Source organism: Gorilla gorilla, chromosome 1, assembly GCF_029281585.2.
Source record: "Gorilla gorilla gorilla isolate KB3781 chromosome 1, NHGRI_mGorGor1-v2.1_pri, whole genome shotgun sequence".
NCBI classification, from domain to species: Eukaryota; Metazoa; Chordata; class Mammalia; order Primates; family Hominidae; genus Gorilla; species Gorilla gorilla.
In genome coordinates, this window is record NC_073224.2 from 221,523,184 (window position 1) to 221,542,384 (window position 19,201).

At 50.1% G+C, this 19,201-nt stretch overlaps 1 protein-coding gene across 5 annotated transcripts in view; it reads right to left on the reverse strand.

Moving 5' to 3' along the window:
- Positions 1 to 8,692: 8,692 nt before the first annotated feature.
- IGSF21 (immunoglobin superfamily member 21) overlaps positions 8,693 to 19,201 on the reverse strand; it is a 271,595-nt gene continuing 261,086 nt past the window's right edge. For all 5 annotated transcript variants that reach the window (XM_031002237.3, XM_055354358.2, XM_004024773.5 and 2 more), the window contains exons 7-10: positions 10,830 to 10,915; positions 10,233 to 10,425; positions 9,794 to 9,832; positions 8,693 to 8,920 (exon numbers count right to left, since the gene is read on the reverse strand). In XM_031002237.3, the coding sequence (XP_030858097.3) occupies positions 8,850 to 8,920; positions 9,794 to 9,832; positions 10,233 to 10,425; positions 10,830 to 10,915 (389 nt within the window). In that variant the 3' untranslated portion in view covers positions 8,693 to 8,849. The remainder of the gene's footprint in view (positions 8,921 to 9,793; positions 9,833 to 10,232; positions 10,426 to 10,829; positions 10,916 to 19,201) is intronic.

Here is a 19,201-nt window from a genome sequence, read left to right on the forward strand (position 1 = left end):
AGCCTCCCAAAGTGTTGGGATTACAGGCGTGAGCCACTGGCCCGGCCCCGTTTCTGGTTCTTTATCCCATCGGTCCGACTATGCAAGCCCAAGGCCTCTGGCTTCTTATCACCCCCATGACTACACAACTTCCATTCCCAGAGGGCTGGGAGCCTCCCTCTGAAGCTGCCTTCCTCCAGCCCCATTGTCTGGCAGCCCTGCTTGCTGGAATCAGTCCTGGCACACACGGGGCATCTGTGCCTGGGAGAGTCACTTAGCCTCTCTGAGCTTTACCCCCTCCTTTGAAGAGTGGGAAGCAGGGTCATTCTGCAGGATAAAGCACTCAGCACAGCATGCGGCAGACAGGTCAGGGCTGGTGCACCCTAGGGCCCTCCCTGTCCAGCCATGACTGACCTTGATAGCGTCTCACTCTAACTACCTAAGTAAGCTTCTAACTGGGCTCACCTAGGCCAGGAGCAGACTTCTCCAACTTGACTGGGCACACAAATGGCCTGGGACCTTGTGAAAAGGTAGATTCTGTTTCTGCAGGTCCAGGGTGGGGCCTAAGATCCTGCATTTCTATCAAGCTCCCAGCAGATGCAGCTGCTGCCGGTCCTGGGACTGCGCACTGAGTAGGCAGGATCTGGAACTCTCTTGTTCCACTTTACTTCCAAGCATCTTCTGTGACTCTGAGGCTTTCACCCACTGCTCCCTATTGCATGATATTGATGACAATAGCTAATACTTACTGAACACTTACCATGTGCCAGGCACTGTTCTAAGGATGTTCCACATCTTTATTTATTTAATTCACCGAGGTGAACGCCATGGACCTCGGCGTCCCCATTTTCAGAAGAGGAAGTAGAGGCACAGAGAAGTTAGTAAAGTGCCGAAGCCATGGAAATAGTGAGTGACAGAGCTGACAGTGACTTCAGACGCAGGCTGGGTCCCTGTGCTTGATCGCTCTGCCGTGCTCCTCTTAAAGCAGGAGCCCAATCCCCTAAGCCTAGGCTTTAAAGGATTTAAGGAAGGGCTTTTCCTGTGGTCGGAAAAGGATGGTCCCTGGAGGAGGTCAAATTTGGGAAGTTGGAGGGGAGAAGCAGTTTAGAGAAAGATTCCTCCGAGGACCTTTTGTCTGTGGCTCTGGGAACTCCAGGCCCAGTGGAGTAAGAGGCAGGAGAGTATGGGGGCCAGGGTTGGGGACTACGAGGGCCCCTCATGAGCTGGCAGCTGCTGGGATAGGATGGGAGGGAAGAGGGGGAAGAGCAGGGGTGACGCAGGGGAAGCGGCTATGGAAACTCAGCCCCAAGGTCAGGTGCAGCTGGCGGCCAGGGCTCCACTGTGCCTGCTGACATTTAAGCCTGCCGCCCCATTTGAAAAAATGCATGCATTTTGCACGTCTATTTCCTTCCACCCACCACTCAGGACTGTCATTCCCCGGAGGAGGCCAAGGGTGTCATCACTGATGCAGCAGCTTAAATGCTTTTTGGAAAACTTCCCCGCTCTGGCCTGGTCTGCAGCTCCACCTCCCCGGCTGGGCTCCAGGGCCAGTCTCTTTCTCCTTACTATCTCTCTGTGTCTCACTGCCTTTATCTCTGCTTCCAGGCTTGCTCTCCCAACCCTCTCTCTCTCTGTCCTCTCCTCCCCTCTTCTCTGTTTCTCTCTGCACTCTGTCTTTCTCTGTCTCTGTCTCTATGTCTCTCTTTGTGTGTTTCTCTTTCTCTGTCCCTCTGTCTCTGTATGTCCTCTGTACGCTGTCCCTCTCTGTCTCTGTATCTCTGTATTCTGTCTCTCTCTCTCTGTATGTCCTCTGTACGCTGTCCCTCTCTGTCTCTGTGTCTCTGTACTCTGTCTCTCTCTCTCTCTGTATGTCCTCTGTCTCTCTCTGTCACTCTGTCTCTGGGTGCCTGTCTCTGTGTACCTCTCTGTGTGTGTCTCTGTCTCTGTCCCTATCTCTTTATGTCCTGTGTACTCTGTCCCCCTCTGTCTTTTTGTGTCTATGTCTCTGTGTCTCTCTCTGTCCCTCTTTGTCTCTGTGTGTCTCTCTCTGTGTGTGTCTCTGTCTCTGTCCCTATCTCTTTTTGTCCTCTGTACTCTGTCTCCCTCTGTCTTTTTGTGTCTATGTCTCTGTGTCTCTCTCTGTCCCTCTTTGTCTCTGTGTGTCTCTCTCTGTGTGTGTCTCTGTCTCTGTCCCTATCTCTTTATGTCCTCTGTCCTCTGTCCCCCTCTATCTCTTTATGTCCTCTGTACTCTGTCCCCCTCTGTCTCTGTCTGTCTATCTCTGCCTCGTTTTTGTTCACTTCCTACTTCTCCAATTTTCTCTTTGCCTCATTCATTGATGATTTTTGCCTCTTTTTGCTCTCTTTCAGAACCCCTCCCCCAAGTGAGTCCCCTTCTCTGCCCCTTCCATCCCATCTCTGCATCCTTGGAGGAGCCTTCCATCTCCCTGGATCTCTGAGCCTCCCGCTGCTGGCTGCCCCCTCTTCTCTCTCCCTCTGCTCCCTGGCCTCTCCCCACCTCCCCTTTCTCAGCTCCCCTCCCACTCCCTTTCCCTCTCTTTCCAGGCTCCTCCTTCCCCTCCTCTCCCTCTGATTTTCCTTCTCCCTGCCTCTTGCTTTCATTTTCATAGGCACTGCAGTGCTTCTGAAGGGAGTCAGCCCCTGACCCTGGCCCACCCTCATCCCTGCCTCTGCCCCAGAAATGTGCAAGTCCACGTTTGGGGGTCTTTCTGGGGCTGCTGGCTCCTGCGGGCAAGAGTAGAGCCCAGGGGGTCTTGTTTTTGTTTTCTCAGCTCTGTGTACACTTGTGCCTTTAATAAAACCTACAGCTTTTCTGAGGTCAGGACAGTAAATCTGAAAACCCTGCATCACTGTCTTGTGAGGGCAGCCAGTGCCTCTTGGATGGGAGCCACAGTTCACTGCCCTGCGTCTCCCTGCAGACAAGGTAACCATGACCCAAGATGAGGCTGGCTGCTGGGCCAGCAGCCAGCAGACCTGTCAGGGACGGGGCCTCCAGATCCTCTCCTGCTTGGCCAAGAGCCCTGGCCAGGGTATAAGCAAGAGGGATAAAGGTCTCCAGTCCGCGGAGGCGAGAGGGCCAGAGGAGCATGTAACTTCCACTGGGGTGGGGGCTGTTGGGCCCCAGAAGCACAGTGCCCCAGTGCTGTGGAGAAGACGGCGACCACAGACTCTGATTCTCTCACAGGCTCCTGGCCAAATGGACCACCAAAGAGCCAGCACCAGCCTTCCTCCCTGGAAGGGGCAGCCTTCCTCCTGGAAGGGGCAGCAACAGGATGAGGGGCATGGCTTCCCCGACTTCCTGTGTCCAGAGTGATGGGCAGGACCCCAGATGTCCACACTTGAAGAGCCTAGGCCAGAGAAAAGATGGGCCCGTCTTAGAGCCACCACACACAAGAATGCTAACTACCAGCTGTGGGCACTTCTTGCTGATGAGCCCAACTCTGAGGGCTGATTGCCCAGGAGGCGGGGGCTGAGTCCTGGGCTGATGTGGGTGTTGGTGACAGTGGCCCCCTTGAGACCCAGCAGGTGTCTCTGCATCTACCCGGCCAGCGGGGCACACCTACAGCCAGCAGGGATCAGTGGGCACCTTGGGCCATCCCAAGAGGCAGCTGACCAGCCCAGGGGGCCTCTGCACAGCCAGAGTACCCCTGGGGGAATCTGCAGATGGCGGGTGGTGACCAGGACTCATGACTGGGAAGAGCCATGGGCTGAGGTGGAGTTTCCAAGGAATGGGGAACTTGGTGGTCTGGCCAGGCCCAGCAGCCATGTGTTTGGCCAGTCTATTTTTTTAAAGATGAGGTCTTCTCAGGTGACAATGCAAACCTAACCAGAACTTGGGGCCCTGTCCCTCTTAGTGACCTGCAGCATTTGGGCTGGTGTCTGAGAGATAGCTGAGGCACCTGAATTAACCTGGGGCCGAACTGCGTTGGTGGCAGAGTTGACTTTGATGCTCCCTCTTATCCTTCAAGGCCTAGCTGCAATGTCACCATTTCCTAGAAGCCTGCCCTGATGTCCTTGGGCAGAACAGCCTTTCACCCTTTCTGTGCCCCTATTCCATCCTCTTCATACTTTAATTCTGATATTTATCACATGGAATTGCAGTGCTCTCTCCCCCAGGTCTGTCATTCCTGATGGATGGGAGCTCTTTAAGGGCAAGGCCTGGTTTGCTTGTCTTTGTGCTTCTCCTGCCTGGCATAGAGCCTGGCCCGGGTGATGCTCAGGGTTTGTCCAATGAGTGAATGAGCGTGTGGATGAATAAATGAGCATCCATCTCCCCTTTCAGGCTGGGCTCTGTTTTGCCCATCGCTGTCCTCCCACTTCTCAATTTCAGGTTGAATAAGCCACCATCTCAGCCTGCTCAGGGCTCAAAGTCCTCAAATTCAAAGCCCAAAGCAGGCAGCCACCCCACCCCTTTAGCCTTAGGACTCCCAGCTGGCTCTCTTCGGGCGTGTCCCCTGACACTTTGCGCGGTTCATCCACTTGCTGCTGAGATATTAATGCCCCTCAGGGGTCAGTGGAGCCCAATGACCATGCTGTGAATGGAGCAAGGCAATTCCAATTTCATGCCTACATGGGCTTCCCTCTGTTAAGAAAAAGAGCGGGAACACATCTTTCTTTTTTTTTAAATTTCCTCCAGAAAACAGGCAAAGGTATTGTGCAGCAGAGGCTTATGTAGAATTGCTAGCAGACAGTGAGGGGCCAGGTGGTTCCCATGAGACAGAGCAGGGCTTTGGGGAAGAAGGAAGTAGACGGAGGAGGCAGGGGGTACTCTGTGGTTGTTGCCTGCTGATCAGGCCTGGGTGTTTATACACTGATGATTATCTGAGAGCCTTCAGCAACTGAAAATCATCTACTTCTGTCTTGCTATCAGCTTGCAAAATACAGGCATACAAATATTTATTACTGTTCTCACTGGCGTCCTCTGACTCATCCCTCTCACATTGATGCTTCAGCGTCCTGAGCAGGTCCTGGTGCCAAGTGCACATCACAGTTTGACTTCCGTTGTTTAGCTGTATAGATGCTTTCCCAACCCAGGACTGTGAGCTCCTTGAAGTTTTCTTGCTCATCTCTGCAGCCTGCTGACCAGCACAGTGCTTGGCTCATAGTAGGTCCTTGGGAGGTACTGATTCATTCATTCATCATTCATTCACTCACTCAGTAATTAGTTATTGAGCCATGTTCCAGGCTCTGGTCTAAGTGTGAGGATACAGCAGTGCACAATACAGACCTGGTCCCTGTGCTCATGGGGCTGACGTTCTGGCTCAAGGTAGGGAAAGACTGCCAATAAATAAACAAGTAAGTAGAAAAAGCATAGGGTAATAATGCACGCCTTGCAGAGAATTAAATCGAGGGTGGCACCATGGAGAGGGGTGTGGTGGTCAGGTAGGTCTCTCTGAGGCAGTGGGAGTTAAGCTGCCATCCAATTGCATGGAGGAGCCAGCCCTGCAAAGGAGAAGAGAATTCCAGGTGGAAGGAACAAGTAGAACAAAGGTCCTCAAGCAGGAGCAGACTTGAAGAATTCAGCGAATGGAAAGATGAGTGTGAATGAAGCAACAGGAGAGAGGGAGTGGGGATGAGACACGTTAGAGGGTCAGGCAGAGCAGAGCACATCCAGTCGACCTGTAAAGGGCTCAGATTTTTTTTCTGTGTGATGGGAAGCCAGGGTTCTGAGAAGGAGGTCGCTGTGGCATGACAGATTTAAAAGGATTCCACTGGCTGCTATGTGGGGGACTGGACTGGGGACTGGGGAGGAAATCTGAAGACCAGATTGGAGGCTGAGGTGGTTTTCCAGGCAAGAGGAAGCTTTGTCTAGGTTGGCAGTGGGGAAAGAGAAAGGTGGGTAAATTCTGGATGAGTTTTGAGAGGAAAGCCAACAAGCTATTGGGTTGGATGTGGAAGAATGAGAGAAAGAGATGAATGAAAGATAACAGTGAAATGTTTGACCAAAGCAACTGGGTTGATGGTACTATTTCTAGAGAAGGGGAATGCTAGGGAAGGAGCATGTTTTGGGAGGGAAAGCCAAAAATTGGGTTTTGGCCACATGAAGTTGGAAATGCATATTTGATGTCCAGTGAGGTAGGGGAACCATATTATGAAGTTGGACATCTGAGTCTAGAATTCCAAGGAAAAGTTAGGGAGTCAGAAATTTGAAAGTCAATGTGGAAATTGATTGAAATGGTCATTCAGGACCCGACTTGACCAGGGCCAAATGGGCTATGATGACCACAAGGAGATAGAGCCAATGCTTAATTCTCAGCTTGGTGTGTCTGGCACCTGGAGTTTTTGTAGGGATGTCCCTGATTCTTTAAGACATTTGCACTGTCTGAGAGAGAGGCACAGATGACTCAGTGATGTCTCTGCTGGTTGGAAAGGGAGGAGAAGCACAGGGCATTCATGCAGCAGAAGTGATGAGAGCCATTTCTGGTGATGGAGACTCCTCCCAGTCCTCCCTCCTCTGGCCACTCTGGCCTGGGCGGAATTCATTCATTTCCATGGGGTGAAATAAATGAATGAATAATTTCCATTCATTTCATTTCATGGAAATGAATCATTAAATGGGTCCCAGCTTCTCTGTGGCAGATGCGATGCTCTGGGGTCATCATTCTATTTCCTTCTCCAGGGTACACAGGAAAACTGCATTTCCCAGCCTCCTTTGCAGTCAGATTGGGCCATGTGACTACTCCCGGCCAATGGGGTATGGACAGGGGTGATTTATGTTCTATTAGGCCTGGGCCTTAATCACATCCTGTGTGATCGTATTAGTTTCCTAACTGCTGCTGTAACAAATTGCCACAAACCTAAGTTTAAAAGAATATGGCAAATTTATTCTCTTAGTTTTGGAGTCAGAAGTCTGAAATGAGTCTCATGGGGCTAAACATGTTGGCAGGGCCAGTTCCTTCTGGAAACTCCAGGGGGAGAATCTGTTTTCTTGCCCCATTTGGCTTCTAGAGCCTACCTGAATTCCTTGGCTTGTGGCCCCTTCCTTGCATGACTCCTGTCTCTTGCTTCTGCCATCACAACTCCTTCTACTGCCTTTCACCTTCTTGCCTCCCTCTTACAAGGACATTGTGATTACATTGAACCCACCTGGATAATCCAGGCTGATGTTTGCATCTGAAGATGCTTAACTTGATCACATCAGCAAAATCCCTTTTGCCATGGAAGGTAACGTATTTACATGTTCTAGGGATTAAGATATGGACATCTTTGGTGAGAGGGCATTATTCTGCCTACCACAGTGATACTCCAGCCTTCTCTTCTCCTCCCCTGGGGATTTTGGAAGCCACGTATTCCAGGTGATGTAGCTACAAGATGGAACAGGCCTGCTTAACCTACTTGGGCTTCTCATGAGCCCAAAATAAATCTTTATTGTTGGCTTAGGCTGTTCTTGCATTGCTATAAAGAAATACCTGAGACTGGGTAATTTATAAAGAAAAGAGGTTTAATTATCTCGTGGTTCTGCAGTCTGTATAGGAAGCATGCTGCCAGCATCTGCTCAGCTTCTGGGGAGGACTCAGGGAGCTTTTACTTGTGGCAAGAAGGAAAGCAGGAGCAGTCACATCACATGGCAAAACAGGAGCAAGAGAGAGAGAGTCAGTTGGGAGTGGGGAGGTGCTACACACTTTTAAACAACCAGATCTCATGAGAACTCACTCACTCATCACCAAAGAGATGGCACTAAGCCATTCATGAGGGATCTGCCCGCATGATCCTAACACCGCCCACCAGGCCACACTTCCAACACTGGGGATTACATTTCACTATGAGACATCGTGGGGACACAGGTCCAAACCACATCAACTGTGTTAAGGCAGTAAGTCTCTGGGCTCAATATGTTACTGCAGTAGGACCTACCCTATCCAGACTGCTTACAATCTTCCATGGGCTCTTCTTGGTGAATCCCAAGTCTTGACCATGGCTCAGAGAGGCCAAACCCACCCCTCTCCAAAGACTCTCGGCCCTTCTCTCTGAGTTAATAGCTGAATGGCGTGATGAATTTGTAATGGTTGAGTAGAAAGTTCTGAGAAACCTGTACCACTGACATACATGTGACCTTGACTGATGTCAGCCTTGGCCATGTGACTTGCTTTGGCTAAAGGAGTGTTCATGGACATGACACAGGCAGAGGCCTTAAACATACTTGAATGGTTTGAGTTTCTTCTTGAGCTTTGGTGGTCTACCATAAGAGGATCAAATGTCAGGTAGTCACTTCTTTAGTGTGGGCCCCAGACAAACACCCATGGAGCAAACCAACCCCTGGAGGAGGCCCGAACCCAACCCACAGCTTGGAGTCCAGCCCAATTGACCTGCTGCCTGAAGCAGGACTGCCCAGCTGAGCCCAGATTAGATCAGCTGAACCACTTTAGCCTGAACATTAACATAGTTACAAGTGCTTGTTGTTGCATGCCACTGAGGTTTTGGTTGGTTTGTTATGCAGCATTATTGTATCAATAGCTGACTATTATACTTAGCCCTGAGGAATTTGGATTTCTCGTCTCTGGCCACATTCCATGCCTGGATGCTAGGACTTGAGTGAGATAGTGAGCTCCATGTCCACTGTTCATTTGGGAAGAGCATGCCTTCCATTTCCCTTGCCATTCCCCTCTCAGTGCCTGTCCCAATGCTGAATGCCAGGAGGAGGGGCCCAGTTGCTGCTACTGAACAGATAAAGAATGCAGAGCCACAAAACGAGGTGGGGAAAATTGTTCTGTTTGTTTTAATTAAACCGACTGAAGAAGCCAAGACACAGATGGAAAGAGACTAAGAACAAGACTGGAAATAGTTTAGAAAAGAAATGAAAACCGGTCGCGGAGATGTCAGTGCCTGATGGAGTGGCCGGGGCGGGTGCCTTCACGTCAGCTCCAGAATCACTGTCAGGGCGAGCACCAAGGTGAGCCGGGCGCCAGTGCGGCCAGTGGAACCTGTGCCAGGAATCAGGGAAAGGGTCAGAGCCTGCAGACCCAACCCCGTACCTGTGCCAGGAGGCAGGGAAAGGGTCAGAGCCTGCAGACCCAACCCCGTTCCAGAACAGCAGAGCCTCCAGGTCCCCAGCAAAGACGCTGGATTTCAGCATCAGGACAAACTGGGTTCGAAGCCCAGCTCTGCCACCTGGCCACCTAACTGTCCATGATCTCCTCCCCTACCACTAGGCTTGCTGGGCTGCGGTCAGATTTCCTAGAGGCCATGAGGATGCTGCAGTGAGGACCAAGAGTGGGAGCCTCCATTGTGAACTGTGAGATTGGCTCCATGTAGGAGGGGGTGTGGCAGGCCTGGGAGCAGCGTCTGGGCCCCTTGGGGTGGTGCTCAGGCTAGAGCAGGTTGGGGGATGCCCAGGGAGGACAGTATAAAGGGCCTGCACTGAGACATCCGTTGATGCTCCCAACCACCCTACGGAGTGGTCTGGAGTCTCAGAACGCAGCCCCACAGTCGAGGCTGGACACACCCTTCTGAGGTCAGGGCAGCCAAGCTCTGAGCTAAGAAAGCTAGAGATGCCATGGACAGTGAGATTCAGCTCTGAGCTAAGAGGGCCAGAGATGCCATGGATGGTGAGATGGGGCAGAGTTGGCCCCGGAAATCTCAGCTGGCTGCTTTGGCAGGCTGAGTCCCTTTTTATTGCTCAGTACCCACCTCTGCCCACTTTGGACCCTGACTCTGCCCTACTAGAGGGCAATGACCTGCCTGAGGTGTCAGGGAGTGGCAAGGGTGTGCATATGGGAAGTTTGGGGTACCAGAGCTTTCTGGCACCTCAAAAGCCACTCCCTTTTAAGCAAAAAATCCTGAGGGTAGAGACTTACCATTAGAATCCTCCGTTCCTCTTGGGATATTTGGGTTTTCTGTTGGAAAGAAACAGAAAGAGAACCAAAGGGTGGATGGCAGTCAGAGCTCAGGGAAGGAATGGCCCTTTACCCAGCACCTGCTGTGAGGTATCACATGCACTGTCTCAGTGCAGCCACACAACCTTCAGGGGAGCTGGATAGTATCAGCCCCATTTTGCAGATGGAGAAAGTGAGAGAGGTTAAGCAGTTTGCCTAAGGTTCTTTCTGAGTCCGAAGCTGATTTATAGTTGTAACCACTGAGCGACCCTGCCTCCCAGTGGTGCACCCTCTCAGGGCAAATTTGGGGGATTTAGGCCCAAAATTTTAGGCCCCTACTGCTTCTTCCTCCTGGGGAAACCTCCCAGCCAGGACCCGCCCCTGTGGTTGTTCTCCCAGTCCCCAGTTGAGCGCGCCATACCAAACACGATGAGCCGGGTGTGCGTGTCGGTGGAGCCCAGTGGGTTCTGGGCGGTGCAGCGATACATGGAGCCATTGAGCTCGGCGGGAACCCGCTCCAGCACCAGCTCCTTCCCGTTGAACTCAGCGCTGCCATCCAGGAGGCGGCTCCCAACCCGCGTCCACGTGAACATGGGCTCCGGGAAGACTTCGTTCTGTTGGCCAGATCAGGGGAGAGGTGGGTCACAGGAGGGCCCATTCTGCCAGAGCAGCAAGGGGTCAGGGGCTGCCTGGCCAGGGCTGGCACAGCATTCTCATCTGATGGGTTAGGAGTGGCTGCCCTGAACTCCAGGAGGAGGAGGAGTCTGGGACTTAAGAGAATGTCTCGTTGAAGAGCTAGATTTACTCTGAGTTCTAGAAAGTGTGAAACATGCATGCACCTCTTTGCCATTCCTCATGGGAGCCGATTCTCCCAATTACACATTGGGAAACTGAAACCCACTGGATGTGGCTGGGGATCGAAGGAAGAGTGTTAGAGAGGACTGCCAGGAATGCTGGTGCTGGGTCGGTGCCTCTACCACCTCCTACCACCCTCCCAGATGCTCAGAGAGAGGCTGACCTGAAACCCATGGACCAGAATCCTCACTGTGTCCCCTACCCGGGCTCTGCTGGGCGTCATCACAATTTTGGGTCCTTTGGGGGCAACTGTAGGGAGAGAAAGGCCAGGTCAGAGAGAGTAAGGAAAGGAGGGACAGGGTACATGGAAGAGAAAGTTCTAGTCTAGCAATCAACATCCTTGGGATCAGCTGCTTCTGTGAGAAGCTCAGTGTGCTCATTCATTCATTCACTCATTCACAGCTGCATTCATTCAGACATATTCCCTAAGCCCATGCAATGAATCAGATGCTCTCTAGGACCTGGGGAGTCAAGGGTGTATATAGGACACGATTCCTGCCCTTGGGGGGTTCACACATCAGTGGGGAAGAAAGACAAACAACAGACAAGTATAAGCCAGTGCCATGAGGGACAAGATCAGAGAGGCCCAGTGGACAGTGGGGTCAGGGAGGGAAACGTACCTGGGGCACGTGCTACTAGGCTGCTGAGGGGGAGCAGCCTGCACCAGCAGCCAGACTTGAGGTACCCCCAACTCCCACCCACGCTACCCCCTTGGGAGGTGCGTTTCTGGTGTCATCAGCCCCATTGTCCAGTTGAGTTAACTGGGCCTCAGAGGGTCATGAAGTGATTTGCCAAAGGTCACACCTTGAGGAGAGCCAAGATCAAGGTGCGGGTCTCCTACTCCTGAGTCAGTGCTCTTTCTAACAGGTTAATCTTCCCACTGGGATTTTTCTAGAACCTCTGAGTAGGGGTGGACATGGTGTGGGAAGAAAGACCACCTCCTTCCTTGTGCACAGCCTCCCTGCCTCTCTTCCTCACTTTCTTGTATCACCTCTTATTCAGTCCCTTTATATCTCTGAGCTTGAAAGCCAAGATGCCCAAAGGCATGGCTATCCTCTGAACGACGCCTGAGAATATCAGGGATGGAGGAGCCACTCGGGATCATTGGGTCTGTTCCCTTCATTTCAGCTGAGAAACAGAGCTCCACGGATAATGTAGAGGCTTATCCAAGGTCACTCACAGAGCCAGTTAACCATGTTTCCTGACCTTCTCGCCAGCACTCTTTTCCCCAGATTCATTCATTCACTCACTCACTCACTCAACAGTAATTATGGAGCCAGCCATTTGGAGCAGAGCTGAGGATATGGTGGTGAACAAGACCCAGTGCCTGCTGACATGGAGCTCCCACTTCAGTAGGGGTGAGAGTTCATAAGCAAACAAACACATATGCAAAACAGGATGAGAGTGACAGTGCTCCATGCAGATCACTAGACCAAGGGAGGGGGCTCAGAATTGGTGGCTGAAATCCTCAGATAGTGGTCAGGGTGCCTCTTCCAAGGAGGTGACATTTAAGCTGAGCTGTGAAGCTCATGAGGCATATTCCAGGCACAGGGAACAGCCAGGGCATGGGACAGAGGCAGGTCAGGGAGGGAAGGGGGTTGGGAGACAGATCCCATTGAGTTTCCAGGGCCGGAGGAAGGGGTGAGGGTTTTGTTTGGTACTCTACACTTTGTGCTACTCTGTGTAAACATCTTCTAAGGGTGGAAAAGTTTTGTCCTGAGGCCCTGGGGCTGCCCTGGGATTACCCCCACCTTTCCTTGCTGGTCCCCGGACCTCTCTTTCTGACGCAAAGCTCTTAGAACGGAAATCAGAGCAGTTGGCAGATGTGGGTGGTCTCCCTGGCACTGCCAATTTCATTCTCTGAGAATGAAATCAAAGGACTATTAATTAAACCATAAGCAAGACATCTGAAATGCCACATGGGTCTAGGGAAGCATCCCTGGGAAGAGCAGGGCTTGCACCAAGGAGAGGGAATCGCTGGGAAGGGAAGGGCTGGTTCTACAGCTGCATCTGCCAGCCAGTCGTGTGGAAGGGCTACTGGCCTGGGATACCTGCGAGCTGAGTTCTAATCTGTTCTTTGCGCCCTTGGATGAGTGGCTCCCCTTCGCATTCCCAAGTGCACCATGGGAACAATGATACCCCTTGCCTAACACGCGGGGCCGTTAGGAACATCAGGCAGTGGCAGGTTTGATGGCTAACATTTGTTTAGCGAGTCCTAAGAGCCAGGACCTACATGAAGTGCCATATGCATAAGCTCATTTAGTCTTCCAGCCTTTGAGATTGTCGCCATAAGGAAATGAAGGCTCAGGGAGCCCAAGTAAGTTTCTGGGTTTTTAAATGAACTCTCAAGTGCTGTAGACATCGTTTTGCAGATGGGAAACCAGGCCTGGGGCAGTCTGCCCCTGGGTCATCTTGGAGGCTCTTCAGGTGCTGCGGGGGCGGCATTGTTGGCTGCAGCCAGGAGAGGGCGCTGAAGGGCATCCCGGTCCTGGAGAAGGCTAGCGCCCTGGAGGGCAGGGGCAGACACCTTTCCCTTCTAGGTTAGATTCCTCACTGCCCTGCTTTCTAAAAGGCTTGCCTTACTCCTTCAGGCCTGGGCCTGGGCCTGCTGGTTCTAAGGGAAGAAGGAACCAACTTTTCTCAGGTGTCAAACATGCGCTAGACTCCATTTTAGGCATTTTAGGACAGTCACACCATTCTGGTACTTACGAGGCAGGTTATCACAAAACCCATTGTGCAGGTCATAGAACTGGCCCTCCAGGGGGGCAGTGGCTTGTCCAAGGTCATGCTATAGGAAGTACCAGTAACAAGACGTGATGGCACATAGGGCTTCAGAGGGAGGCTCAGAGCCCAGGGGTGGAGGTGGGGCAGAGATGGGTGCCTTCTTCCACCCAGGGCACCCTGGCTCCTGGGCTCCTGTGTGCATCTGATCCTGAGGGGCACAGAGGGTGGGCAGAAGAGGGGTCTGGTCCTCCCTCGCTGCTTTCAAGCTCTATCCTGGCAGCTGCCACTAGACAAGTGCGTTTGCAGCAGATGGTCCCTGACTCCCTCTTTTACTGCTGTGTTGAGATGTTGCTTCTGGAAGCCAAGCCAGCTGCTGTCAGCCTCCTCACTCCTTCCACCCTCAGGCTCCTGACACTCAGAGCCTGGCCCATTAGCAGCTCCAGACAATCAAAACCTGGCCCCACTTGCCTGCTTCTAGACCACAATGGCTGAGAGTGCCCGAAAGGAATGCTCTTAGTCTCCGGACTTTCCTGCCTCTCAAGTCCTGGACGTAGAGAAAGAGCAGGAGTCCAGAGACCCAGGATTGACACCTAGCCCTCTACTTTCTGGCTGCATGACTTGGATGAGTCATTTCAACTTGTTGGGCTTCAGTTTTCTAACTTGTAAATGGGGAGAATAGGCTACCACCCTGCTTGAGGAAATACTCTGAAAATGACAATGGAGGAGGGAGATAAGACTGCAATGTGAAATGTAAAGTGATGTCTATCTGCTCAGGGAATGAAAAAGATCCTGGACATATAAGTTGCCTCCCTTACCTCTCCTGAGCATCCTGATGCAAGGATAGTACTGTGGAATCTCAAGGAGAAGCTCCTCTAGGTTTCCCCTAGGAATTCTGGATGCTTTCTAAGACAATCATTCACCCATTCACCCACTCATCCATCCATCCATCTACCCATCCATCCATCCATCCATCCATCCAAATATCCATCCATCCAAACATCCATCTATTCATCCATCCCTCCAAACATCTATCCAAACATCCATTCATCCATCCATCCAAACATTCATCCATCTAAACACTCATCCATCCATCCCTCCATCCACCCATCCAAACATCCATCCATCCATCCATCCATCCATCTATCCATCCATCCAAACATCCACCCATTCATCCATCCCTCCAAACATCCATCCAAATATCCATCCATCCATCAAAACATCCATCCATCCATCCATCCATCCATCCATCCATCCATCCATCCATCCTTCCATCCATCCAAGCATTCATTTTATTCATTCATCTATTCAAACATCCAACAATCCATCCACATGCCTACCCATAAACCTACCAATTTGCTTACCCATCCATTTCTTCATTTGCTCTATCCATCTAATTCTGTATTGTACACCTAATTTGTGGTGGTCACTATCCCCGGTCACTGCTGGGGATACTACGATGAATAATAACAGTGGCTTATATTTCCTGAATATTTCCTCTGCCTGTCACTATAAGCACTTTGTATGCACTGCCTTACTTAATCTTCTCAACAACCTAGAAAAGCATTAATTAATTAACTATTAAACAGTTGTTTATTAAGAACTATGTTGGGGTTGTTCTGAGCCCTGTACTCTGCGAACTAGGCGGATAAAGACCCTGCCCATGTGCCATTTAAATTCTAGTGGGTGATGGGAATGCCCAGAGTTTGATTGAGATGGTGGTTACACCAGCATTCACATTTATTAAAATCTGTCAAATTGTGCACTGAAGGACCTGCATTTCCCAATATGTAAATTTTATCACAGTTAAAAAATATATGAAGAATGAATTGTTCAAGCCAGTTCACCTGACTGCCATTACATCTAAAACCAAATCTTAATTCCTACCTTGTGGGCGATTCAGACAATAAGCAAATATAGAATATACTTGTAGGTGGAAATGAGTTATGTAAGAAAACAAAGCAAGAGAAGGGGTGGAAGGAACCAGGAGGAAGAGGCTGCTTTAGATAGAGTGTTCAAGGAAGGACCCTCTGAGTAGAGGACTCGAGCAGAGGCCTCCTTCCAGTCAATTTCCATTCTTCATAGGCCAACACTGTTCCCATTTCTATCAATGGGTATTTATTTTTTGTTCTAGAATTTCAAACAAATGGACTCACACAGTGAGTACTCTGTCATCTGGCTTCTTTTGATCAACATTTTTTTTTTTGAAATGGAGTCTTACTCTATTGCCTAGGCTGGAGTGCAGTGGTGCAATCTCAGCTCACTGCAACCTCCACCTCCCAGGTTCAAGGGATTCTCCTGCCTCAGCCTCCCAAGTAGTTGGGCCTACAGGCATGAGCTACCATACCCAGCTAATTTTTGTATTTTCAGTAGAGCCGAGGTTTCACCATGTTGGCCAGGCTGGTCTCAAACTCCCGGCCTCAAGTGATCCACCTGCCTTGGCCTCCCAAAGTTCTGAGATTGCAAGTGTAAGCCACCGTGCCCAGCCTGATCAACATGTTTTTGAGCGCCATCCATGCTAATGCAGGTATCATGAGTTCATTCATTTGTATTGATAAAAAGTATTTTGTTATATGAATATACTACAAATACGTTTATTCATTTTTCTAATTATGGACATTTAGATTATTTACAGTTCTGTTGTTTTTGCTGTTGCCATGAATAAAGCTGCTGTGGACATATGTTTTCATTTCAATTGGGTAAATACCTAGGAGTGAAATCGTTGGGTCATAAGAGCAGAAATATTTTTATCTTTGTAAGAAACTGCCAGTTTTTCAAAGTAGTAGTACCATTTTATTCTCCAGTCAGCAAAGCATGAGAATTCTGATTGTTCTACCTTCTTGTCAACATCTGGTATTGTCAGTTTTTAAAATTTTAGCCAGTCTAATAGATGGGAAATGGTATCTCATGGAGGTTGGAATCTTCATTTCTCTAATAACTAATAATGTAGTGTATGTTTTTACATGTTTATTAGCAATTTGTATATTTTCTTTTTTAAAAAATTGGGTAGTCTTTCATTATTGATTTGTCATAGTTCTTTATATATTCTTGTTGCAAATCCTTTGTCAGATATATGTATTGAGAGTATTTTCTCTCATTCTATAGTTTGCTTTTCTTTTTTCTCAAGGATATCTTTGTAAGAGCAGAAGATTTAACTTTTGATTAAGTCCAATTTACCAAATTTCAATTTATCATTTAGTTTTTATTTAGTTTTTATTTTGTGACCACTTTAAGAAATCTTTGTTACACCAATATCACAAAGGCTATGTTTTGTTCTAGAGGCTTCACGATGCTGACTTTTACTTTTAAATCTATGATTCATTTCAAATTAATTTTTGTGTGTGTGCGAGGCAGGGGTCCAGGTTTAATTTTTCCTTATGCTTATTCATTTGTTTCAGGGTCATTTTTTAAGAGAAGTTCTCTTTCCTGATTGAACCTCCTTGGGGGTCTTTGGCAAAAATCAATGAACTCTGTGTATGTGGGTCTATTTCTGGACTCTATCCTGTTTTGTCAATCTATTTGTCTACCACAGGAAGGTTTTGGGCGGGTGTCATGATCTGATTTATATTTTAAGTAGATCAATTGGGGTGGGAAATAGGATAGGGTGAAAGTAGAAGCAGAACGACCAGTTTGAAGGCTACTCTAATAACCCGGGCTTGAATTGATGGTGCTTGGGTTGGGTATTTGGAGAGGAGACCGTGAGGAGTGGCAGATTTGGGATATATTCTGAAGTTGAGCTGCCAGGGCTTAATGATGGTTTGCATGTGGGATAGGAGGGAAGAGTGGAAAAGGTGAGGGGTCTGCAAGGCTTCTGGTTTGATCAATGGGAAGGACATGGTTGCCATTTAGTGAGATGGGTGCCAGGACGCTCAGGCATCTGTGGTCCAGATTACAAGAAAGGTACAAATCTGGTGAGACAAGAACTCAGAAGAGGCACAAACAGCTCAAAGGGTTGGGGGAGGGTCAGAGAAATCTTCCTGGAGGGGTGGCATTTCAGCTGGGGAGGGCATCCCTGCAAGGGAAGAGGAGGAGCGAAGGCTCATTGCAGGGAGACACGCCCCACCCTCGTTGGCCTGATCTTCAAAATCCTTGTCGAATGATTGGATTTTGTGCTCTGAGGTCATCTAATCCGTCCCACTGTCTCACCCAGAGTGCAGGGTGCCCTGATAGTGCAAGGTGCATACACTCACGACTCTTTGGCTCATGGCACATTCCACTGGTCATATCCCCTGGCTCAGTGACGCCTTACCACAGCCCTGACAGGTGGGCTGTAGAGCACAGTGGTTAAGAATGTGAGATCTGGGGCCGGACAGCCTTGGCTGGCTGACCTAAGAAAGGTTACTCTAAACCTGAGTCCCTCACCTCTCAGATGGGAGTAATATGATAGCAACTCTCAGCGGCCTCACAAGTTCACTGCAGGTTTAAAGGAGACCTGGTGAGGAAAGCATCCTGCAGAGAGCCTGGCTCTGAGTAGGTGCTCAAAACATTTGTGCAGTTACTATTCACCCCCTTCATCAGGTCAGAAAACTGAGACTCAGAGACGTTAAGAAGTCTGAATTCTCACTCAGCAGTCGAGGGAGGCTAGGAAGTCAGCCCAGGTGTCTCTTTACTCACCCACTCAATTAGGGCCCTTCATCTTGGTGGCCCTGCTGTGTCCCCCATGCCCCAAATCCCCCGGTGTGTGCAGACCTGCCTGTCCAGGCCCACTGCTTATGAGTGGGCCCTTCTTTCCCTTGCTCTGATGATAAGGAGTGGGGGTGCCCACAGAGGTGGCTCCAGTTAAGGGAGGGCCTGGGATCCAGGACAGAGCAGGCAAGTGCTTTAATGTGGTTTGGGGTGCTGTTGATAGGGGTCACACAGGCCAGCAGAGGCACACCCCCTCCCATCACTAGAAGATGTCAGCTACAAGCTCACTTTTCACCAGCTGCCTTGAAGTCTGTATCTGGCCTTTCATCTTTCTCCTCCTTATTCTTGGTGGGGTGGGGCAAGGGTGCCACCCCGCTGGAAGCCAGAGCTTCCACAAGAGGGGCAGGAGGGGGCTTTCATAAATGAAGCAACCAGGTGAAGGGTGGAGGCTGCTCTGTCGGGGGAGGAAGAGGCCGTGGAAGGATGGAGGGTCCAGAGAGAGGAGTGAAGGGCTGGCAAGGTAGAAGGACCAAGAGAGGGGTCAGAGCAGGCTCTGGGTTGAGAAGATTCCAGCACTTAGTACAGGGCCTGGCCTTAAGTGATGCTTGTAATATCTTTTTCCCCCCCACTTTTTTTTTTTTGAGATGAAGTCTCACTCTGTCACCTAGGCTGGAGTGCAGTGGTGCAATCTCGGCTCACTGCAGCCTCTGCCTCCTGGGTTCAAGTGATTCTCCTGTCTCAGCCTCCTGAGTAGCTGGGATTATAGGCACACACCACCAAGCCCAGCTAATTTTTGTATTTTTTTTTTTTAGTAGAGATGGGGTTTCACCACGTTAGTCAGGCTAGTCTTGAACTCCTGACCTCATGATCCACCCGCCTTGGCCTCCCAAAGTGTTAGGATCACAGGCATGAGACACTGTGCCTGGCCCTGCTTGTGATATCTTTATGGAATGATGAACAAAGAGAACCCAGGAAGTGGGCACCTGTGACAGAGGGACGCCATGAGGAGGCAGAGTGAGAGGCTTAGAGCAGACTCTGGAGCCTTTGAATTCTCCCCCACTCACCTTGGGCAACTTAACCTCCCTGAGCCTCAGCTTCCTCCTCTGTGACATGGGATAATAATGGTGCCTGTCTTACTGGGTTAATATAAGAGAAGCCACAGTCTGTGGCATATAGTAGGTGCTCACT